The sequence below is a fragment of the Equus quagga genome, chromosome 19 (assembly GCF_021613505.1).
Source record: "Equus quagga isolate Etosha38 chromosome 19, UCLA_HA_Equagga_1.0, whole genome shotgun sequence".
NCBI lineage: Eukaryota > Metazoa > Chordata > Mammalia > Perissodactyla > Equidae > Equus > Equus quagga.
Genome location: NC_060285.1, coordinates 31,424,932 through 31,441,788, shown reverse-complemented (window position 1 = coordinate 31,441,788; position 16,857 = coordinate 31,424,932). Strand labels below are relative to the sequence as shown.

Genomic DNA, 16,857 nt, shown 5'->3' with positions numbered 1-16,857 from the left:
ATTATTTATTGCCTAAACCACATAAGCCATAATGGTATTTGATCTTGTCATTCCTCTTCTCAGAAACACACAATGGCCTTCCGTTACCCCTAAGAATAACGTCCACCCTCTTTGCTGTGGCATTCAGGGCTCTGGTCTCATCTCTCTGTATATCTTTTTACGCATTATATGCTCAGGACACACTGCTTTGATTTGATGGGGTAAGCTCAGAAATTTTATGACTTCTTCCTTTGGCAAACGCTGCTCAGACTGAGTATAATTCTCCTTCTCTATCAAAATTGGTCTCATCCTTCTAAGTCTTAGTCTAAACACCAACTTCACCATGATCCTCCCTAGTCTGTATCCATTTCTCCTCCCTACATGCCCTAAGAGCATTAACTGAACCTCAGTTTTGCACTTGTTACTTCCATGTGGCTTTATGCATATTACAGTCATTTTCATATCTTCTCCCCAACTAAGTTAGAAACCTCTTGAGACCAAACAATGTGTTAATTCAACTTTATCTTCCCTGATTACCTTACCTATTTTAGTGGCTAATAAATATTTATTGAATTAAAATGATTTCTTATCCCCTTGTGTACATATTACAACAAAATATAGATTAATGACAAAGTTTCCATAGAAAAATTTGATTTTAGCTTAATACGTGCTCAACCATGTTGTAAACGTGTGAAAACCTTAAGATATCAAATGACAGGGCAACTTTATGAGAGTGCATAAAATTCTTTATTTAGAACAATAAAGTATATGTATATATAATGTAATTTCAAATTCAAACCTGTATAAAAAAGGGTCAGGACATATACCTATTTTAAAAAGTACACATACAGTATATACACATAACACATCACATTTTACAACCTTTTTTATTTAATTAAACTTCAGTCATAATAAAACTATTTAGAATAGTGTTGACATACATTTACATTACAATACGCAAACTCCAATCTATGACTGACTAGCAATATACCTGTGCATCCATCTAAATATCTGAATACTTTTCAAGTCCATTGACTTAAAAAACGTGGCAAGTGGGACACTATAATCACACATTAATCCTTAGACTATAGAATAGGATATTTTGATTGGAAAATTTTATTTAGTGAGTCTTATAGCTCAGAAATCAAGTAACTGAAAATACTATGGTTTTTAGTTCAAACTATTATTATCTTAATTTTATTTTTAAAAACAACATCATAAGGATGTAGTTGGAGATGGCAGTTATAAATTTACAATGCTTAGCAAACATTTTAGGATCATAAATATTCATTTTAATATGGATTATTTCTAAGACAACACCTTTTTAGGAAATCAAAGTACCATTATTTTATCTTTTCAAACAAAGGCATTTCCAGACTTGTTAATGGAAAGCAGCAACACCATAAATTGTATGATCAAATACCAAAAATGAACTAGTCAGAATTTCCACCTGAATGTTTATCTTTTAATGCCATTTCAAAATAATATTGTTTCAAAGACAAGCTGGATAACTTTAAAATTCTTATCCCCCTTTTCAATTTTAAAATGTAATTTATGGATTACCCCTTTCCAAATGGATTCTAAATGATCTTTTGGCATTCAAAAATGTTATGAGCATCTTACATTTTCTGCTCTTAGCTTTTAATAAAATGAGAGCATTTAAATCCTTGATGTGGGGCATTTCCAAATGTTACACGCATCTTATATAGAATCTCTTCCTGACTAAAATCACGAAAATGTACTACTGGTTTTCACTCTTCAGAGGTGATCCAAAAACATTTATTTAAGCAAAGAAAAAAGCCATCTCTTGTATACATGGTTATCCAATTCACCCTACATGAGACTGAATTTCACTTTTACTAATGGACCCTATTTACATTACAAACAAGAACTAACGGTAATGACTTTTTATGTTCAAATTGCTTATTCACAGAGATCAGAGTTGGATATTTTATATGGAATAGTTTCAGCTCTGTTTTATCTTTTTTGTCTGTCATATATCAATAGGTTTCACACCTAAGATGTGACCTCCAAGTTCAGTATATAAATAAAAGAATTGAGATCCAAAGAGGAGAGGTGATTTACCAATATGAGTTAACGGCAGAATAGAGCCTCCTGACGATTTTTCCCAACATCTACCCCACTAAGCCAAACTGTCTTTTTAAAAAAATACATTTTTTAGTTAAAGAAGCATAGATATGGAATGGCTAAAAGCTCTATATTGGAATTACATGTTGAAACAAAACCTAGCTGCAGAAAAACATTAAGAAATACCCATGAATTCTGAATAGATGTTTTTGTTAATTTAACTTCAATTGAATTAGAGTACCAAAAAATGCCACAACGTTTCTCCAAAGTACTTTAATGCTCAATGAAATGTGTTTCTGATTAAAAGCAAACAACATTTCATTATGGACACATACTTTTTCATATGTTTTCATTTTTCACATACTTAACCCTTTTTTAAGAGGATAGGTTACTTATTCTATTACTGTATTAAAAAACAATCTGACTCATTAAAAAGTGGCACTGTGGTAAGCACATTAGATTGTAATACAGAATCCAGGAGCACTTCCATATCACTGAGCAGGCACCATTTATCACAGAGCCAGTTTCTTTATAGACTTGGGTTCTACCAAAGAGGTGCAAAACTTTCAGTATAATTTAGAATCTGCAGACTTCTGACATCATTTTAAAAGGCAATTTTGAAACATTACAAAAGAGAATGATCAGATACATGGCACCAATTTAAAAAGTGATTTCACGGTTTACAATGTCAGTTGTGAGTTTTCCATGATTTATGAAGACGGATATTCAGAATACATATCAGATAACATAAAGCCTAGATATAGATATATTTCTTTTTATCTCAAAGCAGATATGACACAGTTAATGCCCAAGCAGCTAGCATCCAAAATAATGTCCAGCATTTTTCTATTGTTCACGCATTTTATGGAACTTTAGTGTTTTAAAAATTGGTAATCCATGTAACTCTCAATGAACCAATGTTTAATTAGGCAGAAAACATCTCCCCTCACCTACTATGCCAAATTTCATAACTTGCTGAATATGTCTATTTAACTGTATTGATTAGGACCACGTCCTTGAGTGTTAAAACCCAGCTCCTAGCCTTGAGAACAAAAGTACATTTACTGTACTCTCAAGCTCATTAAATAGCATATTCACATGCCTAAGAAAATTGAAACTACTGGTAAAAGAAACCAAACTATTAGATTGAGAAGTACCAATCTTCTCATCTACACATGACCTACACACAAAACTCATATTAATCTATGTCTATTTTCCTCAAAACGTCAATATCACACACTGAGACAGGTCCTTTCAGCAATTAAACTGATTTCTGATTTTCAATTAATCAATTGTACCATGGGATATCTGAGGGCCTGAATAAGTTAATGCAGCTTCCCAAAGCAACTGGCTTGGATCTTAGTGAAATGACTAGTGTTTGAAGAACCACAGCACTTTAGAGAAGGAAGGAATCGTAGAAATCATCTGGGCTCTTTGGTACAAAAAAGAGCAAAGGCCACTTACTGAAATTATATCTGGATTAGCTCTGAACGTAAGCTAAAATCCAAAGATACTAGAAATTCTTGGACTCTTGAAATCAAAGGAAAGCTAGCAGTTAGTTTGTTATGTTCTTTCATATCACTACATTGAAAATGGTCACCTGATGATGGTAGAACATGGCAATAATGTTATTACAAGGACTAAGTTAGAATGGAAAGCTTTGGACTCCTTTATGTGTATGTTCGTGATATGCTAAAAGAACTTTCATCAGAATAAACCATAAGAAATCATTCTTTGACTTTAGTCAGATGTTCCTTTGACTGCAAAAAAAAATTGGCAAGGGGAATTCACATGATGTCTTATAAATTCTAGTTTAAAAGCGCAAGTCCATCTTGGAAATTCTTGCCAAATTCACTCTTAATATGACAAATGCCATCACAAATTTTAAATAGCAAACTGACATGCATAACTACATAAAGTTCTCATTTTTAATTCATAAACCTTAATGAATATAGAGCGCCTGATTTTAAATAAATGGATCCTTTAAACAGATAATAGTGATTATACTATAAATAACTAGTTTCCTGATTCTTTGCATTCTTGTAAAAGCCAAGTAACCTAGTTTTCAACACCCATATTAGCATGTGGGTGTGGTTTTCTACCTTTAGGTACTAAATATCATAATTTATTTTTACTCTCTCCCATGGCAGAAATTGAAAATGGGACCTTCATACATTCAGCAATTTCTCCTAAGTCCCTTTACATAACTCTGTAATAGCTTTAGAATATAAACATTTCGTAATATATTTTGCAAGCACAGTTTATACACTTTATTGTGGTCAAGGGAAAAGGTCATCCTCACCATGGGTGCCAGATGTCCTCCTCGGTGACTGTCCCACTGTTCAATGTTCATAGCTGCTTTGTGCGATGACTCTTTTGGAGTCTCTCCTCTGCAAAGGTGTCACTGTTCTAATTCAGTACTGGCTCCCCTGCATGGATAGATCCAGCCAACCATGCCCATTTGTCTAGTGGGATATAGGTGGGTGTGGCTTATGTCAGGAAGAGACCAAGATCAGACCCATATCATTAATCCGCGGCTACAAGGCTGACACGTTGCCTGCTCCAATCAGTTTGTTGACACTGTTTTCTACTGTACAGTGGCTGATGCTATAAGTTTTTGTTTTTAAAATTTTTTCCAGATCCCTTTGAGAAAAATTATTACCCCGACTATCCAGGCTGAAATCTACTTGCAGAGACCAAGGTAACTACGGTTGTAACTGAAAATAAAGCTATGTGGCTTTTCAGTAATTAGACATTTCTGGAGGCATGCAAGATGGTGCATGCAGTCTGGAACACATGCTTTCTTTTCCAACATCAGTTATAAGTTCTAAATGAGACCACAAGTCCCCCAGGTCTTAAAATAGAGTCCTGCTCCATGCAACTTCTTCTTTACAGATGATTAATTCAGTGCCAGTTTCACAGTAAAATACTTTGTTCCAATTTCTGAATCATCCATACAGAGTTGTGGGTAGTAAGAACAGATAAAGATGCAGTCTGTCACTCCAGACAGAATATGAATTTGTTTAAAGCTGCTTCATTTATGAAGCAAACATGAACTGTTACCCGCCTAGAAAAGAAAAAATAAAAAGAGATTATGGCGTATCTGCTTTCTGCCTTCTTCTCATTCTCAATGGCTGAATTCACACGACTACAGAATGAGTAATAGATTTACAAGGCATGCTTCACTTACACAGCCTACAAGAACTTGATAAATGTTTTCCTAGATACTCTGATCAGTCATTCTCTATGATCTCCCTAGTAGCAGTTAACATTATCCGAAGTGATCTTGCTCAGTTTATTGATTGTCTCCTCCCATTAGAATGTAAGTTCGGTGAGGACACAGAGCATTGTCTATCTTTTTTACTGCTCTACTCCAACCCCTAGAACACTGCCTGGTACAAAATCCGTACTCAATAAGTATTGCTTAAACAGAAGAATGGAGGAGTGAATGCTGTGGCTTTCATACCCCCAGGCATACCATAGATTATTGCCATTTGTGATAAGAGGGTTATCAATCTATATAGCCTTAGATTTCTCTAAGAAGGCTCTGAAAAGACAGTAGACAGGTGGTGAGGGGAGAAGGTGTGAAGGACAAGGGCAGTGTCTAGAGAGAGAAGATGTGGAGATAGATGGAGTCGCATGAAAGAGATATGGGGCAGGTGGAGAAGCTGGTCACAGGCCACCAACAAATAATAGCCTCCTGGACACTGAGCAGCGCCAGCATCTTGACCACCTACCCAGGTTCTAGCAACTACTTCTCTCAAATGAGGAAACAGCAGCAGCAAGATCTCATTCAATACTCTCAGCCAAAAAAAGACAGAAATCCTGGCACCACATCCTGACTAAGCCTCTGGGGAGGTTCATTTGGCCTCAGGACAGCTTTGGTGCTTGTTGAAGCATGAAAGCCAGACTTTGTTTTAGTTGTTCAGTGTGTGTTAAAGCACTGAGCTTTGGACTCAGCTTTCAGACTTCTTGACTTCCAAGTGAAGTATTTGTACTTCCTTGACTATTCTTTCTTATAGATAGTATCTTCATGCTATCTTCAATCACAACCCCTCAATGTGTATCTTGCATTTCTTTTCTTCCTGACTCACTATTCTTTCCCTATCTTTGTCTTTATTTATCAATCCCAGAATCACAGATCGATTGGTTTTAAAATAATTGGGATCATTATACAAAATAAGGACAGTATTTTTTCCAGTCTTTCTGTATGTAATCTATTAAAAAACTATATTACCTAATAATTTACCCAACAGAGAACTCTAGAAACTAGAGAACCTGTATTTGAGAAAGTAGAATTAAATCTTGAAGGAAAAATTAAGAAACATTAAGGGAAAACTTCAGAAATCCAAAATACATGACAGATATTTCAAAAATAAAGCTTGGTTATTAAAGCAAAAGAGAATCATGAAAAAGCAAAAGGATTTTTTTTAAAAGCTATGAATAATTTGAAATTCTAAACTTGATCAAATGCAGAGAAGAAAGATTGGAAATTTATTTCTGATTTTGTTGCTGGGTCATTTAGCAAAGAAAATAAACTTGAAAGCTCACAACTCTTTCCCCATAGAACAAAACTACAATTTTTGTAATGATACCTCGGATTCTTGCAACAACCCCAGGAAATAAGCAGAGTGAGTATTATTATCCCCTCCTTATAAATGAAAAAGCAAACATTGACTCATCCAGGAACCCAGAGCTGGTTAAGTTGCAGAGCCAAGGTTTGAATTCAAGTCTAATCTCTTCTAATTCTCTGCATTATAATGTGTCTACAGAAAGAGAGCTCAAAAACAAAACTTTCAAAGCTCCAGAAATTCTTAGAAAATGTCTGGTAAAGAGTCATAGATCTTGCCATTTGGTAACCAACCATTCCCAAGTTCTATGCACTGAACGACCAAACTTGACTTGAGCTCATCTGTATTCCAATTATAGAACTCTTTTCTTCTGTCTTAGTTGCGATCTATCAGAAACTTCCAGGTTGTGTTTCCTTTATGAATCTCTCCACCAGCCTAATTATACAGCCTAATTATAATTATTTTCTGCCCTTACCATGCTGGGGTAAGTCAATAAACACTGCTAACTGAGTGCCTACAAACTCCTGCTACTTACTGTCAACCAAACTGGGCCTTGTCTGTGACTAGGCAGTCCTTCTCCCAAGGTCTCAATTACAATTCTTTGTAGATGACTCCCAAATCCTAAACCTATTATTTCCAACCCTGACTGTTCTCTGAAGTTCCAGTCTTGGAAGACCGGCCACTGGTCAATATTTACTAACAGCTCCTTGTCCCATTTTCTTTTAATGGCATCGTCATCTAGTCAGTCCCATAGGCTCCGAATCATCCTTGAGTACTGCCTGTGATGTCAAGCCTCACAAACCATCAGTAACTGGGCTTTGTTGATTCTTTTACTGAAGTGTCTCCAAAATGGTCCATGCTTTCCTATTTCTATGGCCCTGACCCTAGTTCAGGTCATTCTCTCACATCTATTTGGAAGACTGGCCTCCTAAGTGGACTCCCTGATTCCAGTTCACTACTCCCATCCATCTGCCCACACCAACATCTGATTTCTTTCCTAAACCCTCCAAAAATTCCTTATATTACTCAGTAGAGTGTAAGCCCTGTACTTGGAAGTCAGACCCTTTTTCAAATTGATTCCCACTCTTTCTTCTCAGCATTTTAACCCTTTATGTTTGACTTCCACTGGAGTCCAGCTGTAGAAACTGACTCTTAAACACAGTCTGTACCGGGGCCTCCCTGACTTAGTTTACACCATTTATAGTATCTGGATTACTCCTTCTCTATTGCTAGTAAAATTTCACCAATCATCCAAGATCTAGCTCAGTACAAATGCCACCTCCATTATCTACACAATGAAGCCTTTCTCCTGTTGGTAGTGATTTCTTTCTCCCTTCAAATAACGCAATTGTATATGTGTGCATGCTACAATTCTAAGGGATGCCACCCATTCCAATGTCTAGAGCTATGTTGAGGACACATCCTGCACAACAACATGCAGTGGCCTTGCCTTTGGTCTCACTGCATTTTCTTGGTAAGTGCCTTTCATTGCTTTGTAAACCTTACAAACTTCCAGTTTCCTATATATAATAGGTTATCATGCTTATATCTTATTTCCTCTTGTAGGCTTTAAGCAATTTGAGGACACAACTAGGTTACTTTAAGCTCTGTATCCAACAATGCACCTACCAGACTTTGTTGGAGTCATATTTGTGGAAAGAATGAAGCATACAATTTTCCTATGATATACTCTTATTTTATTTCTTTTCTTAAACTCTGCTACACAAAAGCCAACAAATGAAAACTCCTTATGGAATGCCACATATGGATACTTGGCATCAGTTAGTTAACTAAGGGGATTTTTAACTTTTCTTCTATTTTCATGCTTGATGTCAAAGAATCACAGCCTTAGCATATTTTCTCTTAGAGGCAACATCTTTTGTTTCTAGTTCATTATCTATATTCCTTCCACATATTTAAAATATCAAACCCTCCTTTACTTCACTTTCCAATTACAGCTTGGAGAACTAACTATTCCATATGCTTCCTGGTCTAGTGTTCCAATATTTGTCCTGATTTAATTTGTTTTAGTTGGTGAAATTTCCATTTCAGGGAGAAATTCTTGCCATAAACCTGAGTCATTCCCTGCATTTTTCCCTCTCTTGTTAACCAAGGAAATGACTATAATCCAAATTACATCTAATTTTTTAAATATCTAGTTACAACTCCACATTTCTTTTCTATCTAGGTATTTTTCACTACTGCTATTCTTGTTTCTTGGCAGATTTCCCCTCCTACCAAATCATAGTCTGCTCTCCCAAATCTTTCCCTCCATCACATCCCTCTTCTCAAATTATACTCAAATTTCCTTGGCATGTTTTAAACCTCTGTTGGTACAGGGCCAAGTATAAGGCTTTACTCTATACAACGGGTACTCAGTAAATGACTAGAAATGATACATACACATTTTGACTCTGGGGTTTGAAGATTCATGATAATGAGCTGGTTCTTTTTTCTTCCCTTTTCCTATCTTTCTGTCAATGTTTGAATTCTTATTTACTTCTACCTACATAAGTCTATCTTTGTTTCCATAAATTTTATTCTCACATTATTGCATTTCTGAGATATTCATTCATCTCTCCATTCATTTATTCAACAGCTATTTCTTCATCACTTACATGTGCAAAGTATAAGCTCTATAGTTTGGTGGGATTCCAAAATGAAATTCAGAAACCAATTCTGCCCTCTAAGAGCTTATGGTTTAGAAGAAGACGCGAAATGTCTATCTAGCTAACGATGATGTCCTACTAATATATTAGTATTATGTGTCATATGAAATATAATTAGAGAGCCATAAAAAGAGATTACTTTCATTTGCAAAGCCAGTTTTTTTGGATGTGCTGGTACCCAAGCTGAACTGTTAGAGAGCTTTGAAGAGATGATGAGTAAGGTATTCTATGAAGGAGAATGCCACTTCTTCATTCATTCTGTCATCCATTTCACACCACCTACTCAATGATATCTGAGTTTATTTCTAAACAATTTGGGGTTTCTTTAGCCTGTCTAATTTCATTCATTTATACATGAGTAATATTTCATATTTTAAGAAAAATAAATGAAGTTAGTAATTTCCCATGACTGTATTCCCCCTTGCTGTCCTATTGACTAATATCATCAAAACACATTTGATCTTATCGCAGTAAGAATATTTAACACGAGATCTACCCTCAACACATTTTTAAGTATACAATACAGCATTGTTAACTATAGGGATAATGTTGTACAGAAGATCTCTAGAACATATTCATCTCGCAAAAAAACAACAAAGCCCTACTTCAGAAGAACTATCTTCCTTACCACTTGGTCAAACTTTCAATTGGGGTTTACTCATTCACTCAGTTACTCATTCAACAAACTTTGACTGAGAGCTTACAAAAGCACAGGCAACAGGTGAGGTGATACAGTAAGAACCAGACAGACTCAGTTTCTGTCTTTGAATGTTCCCTGACTCGTAGACGTATGTATAAGTTGCTTGACTATGGTAGCTTTAAAATGCCATCTTTTTTCTCCTAAACAAGTACCCTGGGTTTTCCCACCATAATCCATTCTCCAAATGTCACAATTAAAAACCACACGACTAAAGACTTATGTGCTGAAACAGGATCCTAGCAATGCAATCCAAAGCCAAACAACAGAGACATTACTTGAGCCTTTAAAACTCAACCATTTAACGTTGGTTTGTGGATGTCTGACTTAAAGGAATAGAAACGGCAGATGGGGAAGATACAGAGAGGCTTGTGTTGGGGTTGAAGGGCAAAGAAATAGGTTCTAGGAAAAACAGTGACTTCAGCTTGGAGAATATGGCTCCAGAAAAAAGTTGAGCAAACAATCTACTCACTTACATTATCTGACAGGAAACATGAGCCCAGAGAGAAGCTAGGATGGGGAGCAGAAAAGAAGGGAGGGTGCTATTCGTGTTTTGGATACGGGGATCAAGGACACAATGAAAGGCAAAACTGAAGAAGTCTGTGTCACAGCAGGGTTAACGTGTTAGAGAAAAATGTGACACAATTATTATTGTATCATGTTATTTTGGGTTGTTGAAAAATGATGTTCCATAACTATAAAAGTGAGCTCCCAGGGGAGGCAAGAGGCTCTCTATGACCCACTTTTCCTAGGGAAGTTTCAATCTAGAGATAAATCTCTGAATCTGGGACAGAAGTGAAAGCTGGAAGGACAGTGATCAGTAGGGAAAGGGCAAAGCTCACCACAGACCATCTTTGCAATAATCAAGGAGAGTAAATGATCCTCTGACAATGAGGAAGTATAGGGAATAACTGAGGATTTAGGAAGGTGAGAGAACACTCACACATCACTGTTATAAATGTGCTTGGGATTCCATGGGCATAACAAAATTAACAGCCAGGTAGCAGAAGTGAAGGTGAGAAGAGCATGAATTGATCTTGGATCAAGTTAGTTCCATTCAGGGTGATTCCCAAAAGTATCTGGAGCTGAGAGAGTCAACAAAGAGGAGCGAGGAATATCAGAGCCTTCTGGCCACGCTTTCTTACCCTCCTTTCTCCACAAGCCCTCCATGAATCCACATAATCACAATAGCTCTCTGTCAGCGGTTTATACACAGTGCATTCTGGGCTCTGGACTGTGATGAGGCACAATTATTACCAGTCACGTGGCAGGTGGCACTTTACCTGACAATTTCCCTTTCCTGACTATAAGATATTTTGACCTTTTCTCCTTTTTCTAAAAAAGCAGGGAAACATTTTTGGCTTTTCCTCATTTTAGCATCTAACAAATGAGATACTTTTTCTATTATGTTATAGTAGTCACACTTAATTGAAATTGGTTTTATTTACTCTTCCTCTAGCAATAATATTTTATTTTAGTCCTAATTTGCCCTATACCCCTTTTGTCTAATTTGTTCTCTGGCCTCAAAAATAATAAATACTCAACTGTTAATTTTTTGTATATCTTCCATACAAGATAAATCCATTAATCAGGACTAATACTGCCTACCTTTCAAAACTCGAGGACACACCATGAATTAGATATGTACAATTCAATTATGTAACAGCTTCACTGAATATACTGACATCAGCTTGAGAGAAGACAATACATTTTGACATCAAAGATGTTGTATAGTTCCTGTTAAATCTTTCAGCTTGAATTCTAAAAACTTACCAATGTATGAAAGTAACAGTGTTGACACAAGCCACAATTACACTTCTTGAAACTCTCTCTCTTTTTCTTGCAACATACTGAAAAACAACAAGAAAAATGCTTATTTGATTTTGGACAGAGATTCTGAAGTACACCATGATCTGGGCATTGTAAAAAGCAATTTTTTTTCTGTAAATATAGTAGCAAAAGGTTGCAAAATTGAAAAAAAGCTTACCTTCATAAGTATTACTTAATCAACATAGTCTCCCAAAGTAGTTTAAAAAATTCTCTATGCATATGCATATATACATACTAAAAAAGTTTATACGCACTTAATATGTAAATATGTATACACAGGCATGATATGAGAGAAAGCAACACGTCAAATGAAAATTACAGCTGAATGTAAAATCAAAGTATTGGTCCTGGGGCAATTTGGAGTTAGGTAAAAAGTGATCAGAGTCAGCTACAGTAAATGGAAAGTTATCTTAAAACAAATTTTGTATTTGGCTTTGGAGAAAATACTGAATAGGTTGAGAAAAGTTAAGGGTTCTGAAAGCCAGCATGAAGTCAAATATCTTAAGTATGCAAGAGCAAACCACTGAAAGTATCTTTACCAGGAAGTGTTATTACGATCCAGGATTTAAGGAAGAAGGAGACAAAGATGGAGTTTAGAAGAACCGAGGAAAAGATTCTGTGGCAGCAACTCAGCCAAGACATGACGAAGATATGGATGAAGATAATGACTATCGCCAAAGAAGGAGCTAAGCTTGGGAAGAGACTCAGGGAGAAGAATAAGTATGTCTTGTAACTGTGTGTAAAAGAAGGAGAAGCAGCAAACGCACCTCCAGAGCTCCGTGATCCAGGAATTTAAGCAAGATTCTGCTGCTCACAGAAATAAAGAAAGCAGAGATAACCAGTTATGATACCTTAAGAAGGGTTATGAAGACAGTTATGTGAAGGTATTCTACTGGTAAATGGAGATGGAGAACTGAAGAGAGAGGGAGAGATCAGATATGTAGATAAAGACTTGGAAGACACAGGGTGGGAGCTGCCATTCCGGAAGTGGATAACTTCTTAAAGACATTACGAGCATGTGCTGGTATGTGAAATGGCAACGTCAAGCTTACTTATGAACACATTTAGTGAAACAAAATACCTTATCTCATTATCCTCTTCGTTAATCTGTATATTTTCAACTGCCCTTGTAAGATTTGGTTGTTTCTTCTGGGAAAAGAATGACATTTTATGTAAGAATATCAATGAACAGTATAATAGTTAAGAGGTAAATGGTCTCCACTCTTATATCAATAACTCCAATAACAGTTTTCTTCAGCATGCAGCATGTAAAATATTTTGCAGTAAGAAATTATGAAAAATGTGCAGTATTATCAATCCAACATTTTTAGGATGTTGGAGGTAAAAGAGTAATAAACAAACTGAAAGATTTAAATAGTAATCAAATTGAGAAGACATTTCAGAAAGCTGAGTCACAATGAGTTAGCACATTTAAAAATTTAGACAGGCTTCAATAGGAAGAGAACAAAAGAGTAGATATTCAAAATAGCAGATAACACAAATGGCCTTTGTATTTGGTTTGAAGTACAGTGTAAGATTTTCAGCATATTTTCTTCCTTTTTACATTTAGTTTAGGCTATTAAAACCAGTTCCCGTCTCTTAAGTGTGCATTCTCAGCTAGAGGAGTTGTCTCCAAAGCATAATGAAGAATGGGGAAAAATCTTTCTAAGATATACATTCTATTGGAACTATAAGTTAAGGTAGGACTTAACCTATCTTATTTTCTTGTTAGGATCTGTTCTCGAAAAAAGGGCAGTTTGTTATCACGTATGTAAATATGGTATGAATAAGTAAATATATAAAGTTCAGAAAGTTTTTTATCAGGAAAAAAACCCAGTAACACTCACCTTCCAGTATAAGGCTCCAAAAGCAAACCCAATTACAAGAGAAAAGAATGCTGGCAATGCCATGGCTGCCCATTGTAGGTTGGAGTCTCCAGTGAAATTTGAGGCCTTCCCTGTAATTTAAAGAGGACAGTGGTGAACAAAGCACATCCATGCTAGAGGTTTTGCTCTTATGCTGTGGTTGTTCCCAACTGTTTCCATAACGTACTCTTGATCTATCTCTGTTTAAAATATCTGAAATGCAGATTTTTCTGCTGAGTACTGTTTTGGGACAGCAATACAAGTCCACGTAGTCTCCAAAAGATACACATCTTGAAGGAAGGAAATATCATGAAGAAGGAAAGAAAGCCCACAGACAGAAGATTTGACTTGCTTAATGTTGATACACATGGAACACAGACTTGACATATTCCTGGGGAGAAAATGATTTATACTATAAAGCAAATCAAGCAGTAGCCAAGTATTAGGAGTCATGCCCTGGAGGTGCAAGCCAGCCTTTTCTGATAACATCGTTTTTCTCTCCCTGCAAGAGTTATAAGATGGGATTTGGTATAATTGAAGTGGTACTATTATTACAATAATATAGCTGTTTTAAGGGTCATATAAGATTACATGTACTAGTCTTGGACTTAACTACTATTTATAAAAGTGTTTTCCTGAGAAAATAGGTTCAGAGTTATAGGCAATTCCTACCATTTTAGGAATTTTAATGTCACTATCTGGAAATAATTTGGCTGTTTGTTTGTATTCCTGTAACATGTTTGAATTCTCTTTGATGGCCAACCTGCTATAGTCCACACTGTCTCCTGGGAGTGTTGGTATATAATTTTGATAGATTTGACCAGGTAACCTCCCTGAGGGGCCCTAACCAATGTCTACAGAGAGAACAAAGGACGCTATTGGTATTTGGTCCCCAGACCCCAATGGAACACTAATGAGCTGGGATGCTGCTGTGGAGAACTGCATTACTACCTATGTTTGGGCAGCCAGATGCCCTGGAATCCAAGCAGCCAAACACCCTGTTCTTCCTGTTCTATCCCATTCAGACCAGAGGAAAGACCACGCCCACTAGCAAAGAGCAGAAGGAGCTTTCTAGAGAGTGAGGTATTCTGAGATTCTTCACTCAAAATCCTTCTCAGGTAGGAGGATGGTCCCTAAGGGAGGTGCTCCAAACAGCCCCGGTAAGGAAGGCTCACTCGCACTCCAGAGTACTGGGACTTTTTAACTACTTTGAAAGGTCCACCCTTAGGACTATGGCCCCAAACGAAGTCCTAGAGTCTGAATAGCCTCAGTAGCAGTTAGCTGCCTGTAGGAGATAGGGAGGGAGAGGCAAGGTAAAGACTGAGAGGAGGAAGGGGACCACAGGAAGTGAGCTTCACTTCCTAGAGAGATCAATGTTACCTCGCTTTTGTTGTTATTTCTCATTAATGCAAATGGCTTAATAGCCAGGCCTTTGGTTGTCTCTGGTAATACTGCCATCCCTCTTGCAGGGAGGGAAAAATGATGTTATCAGAAGAGGCTGTTATTTCTTGTCTTGTTAATTATAGCCATTCTGATGGGCATGAGGTGGTATCTCATTGTAGGAAACAACCTAAGTGCCCATCAAGGGACAAATGGATAAAGAAGATGTGGTATATATTACAATGGAATACTACTCAGCCATAAAAAAGATGAAATCTTGCCATTTGTGACAACATGGATGGATCTTGAGGGTATTCTTCTACTTGAAATAAGTCAGAGAGAGAAAGTCAAATACCATATGATCTCACTCATAAGTAGAAGATAAAAACAACAACAACAAACAAACATACAGATACAGAGATTAGATTGATGTTATCAGAGGGGCAAAGGGGAGGGAGGATGGTGAGAGAGGTGACTGGGCACATGTGTATGCTGATAGACAGTAATCAGTCTTTGGGTGGTGAACATGATGTAGTCTACACAGAAACTGAAATATAATGATGTACACCTGAAATTTATATAATGTTATAAACCAATGTTACCTCCAATAAAAAGAAAAGAAAAAAAAAAAGAAAAGAATCCAAAACCTAGAAATAGCCTTACACGTAAAGATGACTATTGCTGTATTATCTGTAATGGTGAAAAAAAATTAAAATAAGTTAAATGTTACACAATGAGAAAATTATAATTTAATTTGTAATAAAGCCACTTGAAGTCAAAAAAAAAAAAAGAAAAAGAAAAGGCTGGCTTGCATCTCCAGGGCATGACTTCTGATATTGGCTACTGCTGCTATCCACCAAGGATCAATGAGATTTGAATTGTATGCCTCTAGGCCCATATAAAGGGCATTTGGGACCAAAGCCCAAGCCAGTAACAAAGGTTTGCTTTTACGTAAAGATTGCCCAAGAAACCTTGTGCAGTGGGGAGCTCATCTGGACAGGATTTAAGTAATCTCCAATTCGTGTGTAGCTTTCCATATTAATTGTATCTCATTATTACAAAAACTGTCCACTGTCCAAAATTCGTGGGAACTGACTAGTTTGGTTTGACTTATAATACCCGACATCTGTACAAACATAGAAGACAAAAAACTGTGCTACAATTTTGCTGAACTCCTTTTGACAGTGAGTCTGCTTATTGGCACCATGCCTGTGAATGTGGATCTCTTGGTGCTTAGATAACATCTAATTCGGTACTCCTCCTTGATTCAGATTCAAAGCTCACAGTAGGCTTGCCCCAATTACTTCCGGACAGCCTTGGTGCATCTAAGTGTGCTAATAATTAATGGTGAACATATACTATGCATCAAACATGGCTCCAAGTACATGTGTACTAACTCATAGAAACCCTATGAAAGAGACATTATCATCCTGCATTTGAGTGGGGAGTCCAGAGATCCAGAGTCCAGCCCAAGGTCATGCAGCTAGCCAAGAGCTAGAGCTGGGATATAAGCCCAGGCAGTACGACTCAAACTATATTTCTTGAAGATGTGTAAGGTAATGTCAAAGTAAGGATTTCCTTCCATATCATTTAATACTGCAAGGATCTCAACCTTAAACATTTTTTAAATATCCTTTTAGCTTAGTATGAAGGATATTATTACGATTACTTTGAAAACACAACTCCCTTTGGATAACTTGTATGCTTTTATATTGCAGCATGATTTTCCCTTAAAAGCTACAGAGAGGACACTCACATTTCTGGACTACTCCTTAACA

The 16,857-nt window shown here is 36.6% G+C and overlaps 1 protein-coding gene across 4 annotated transcripts in view; it reads right to left on the bottom strand.

Moving 5' to 3' along the window:
- Nucleotides 1-707: 707 nt before the first annotated feature.
- KITLG (KIT ligand) overlaps nucleotides 708-16,857 on the bottom strand; it is an 85,644-nt gene continuing 69,494 nt past the window's right edge. For 2 of the 4 annotated variants that reach the window (XM_046646307.1, XM_046646305.1), the window contains 4 exons: nucleotides 13,682-13,791; nucleotides 12,916-12,983; nucleotides 11,778-11,854; nucleotides 708-5,134 (listed from right to left, as the gene is read on the bottom strand). In XM_046646307.1, the coding sequence (XP_046502263.1) occupies nucleotides 11,815-11,854; nucleotides 12,916-12,983; nucleotides 13,682-13,791 (218 nt within the window). In that variant the 3' untranslated portion in view covers nucleotides 708-5,134; nucleotides 11,778-11,814. The remainder of the gene's footprint in view (nucleotides 5,135-11,777; nucleotides 11,855-12,915; nucleotides 12,984-13,681; nucleotides 13,792-16,857) is intronic. The other 2 variants (XM_046646306.1, XM_046646304.1) reach the window with 1 other exon arrangement.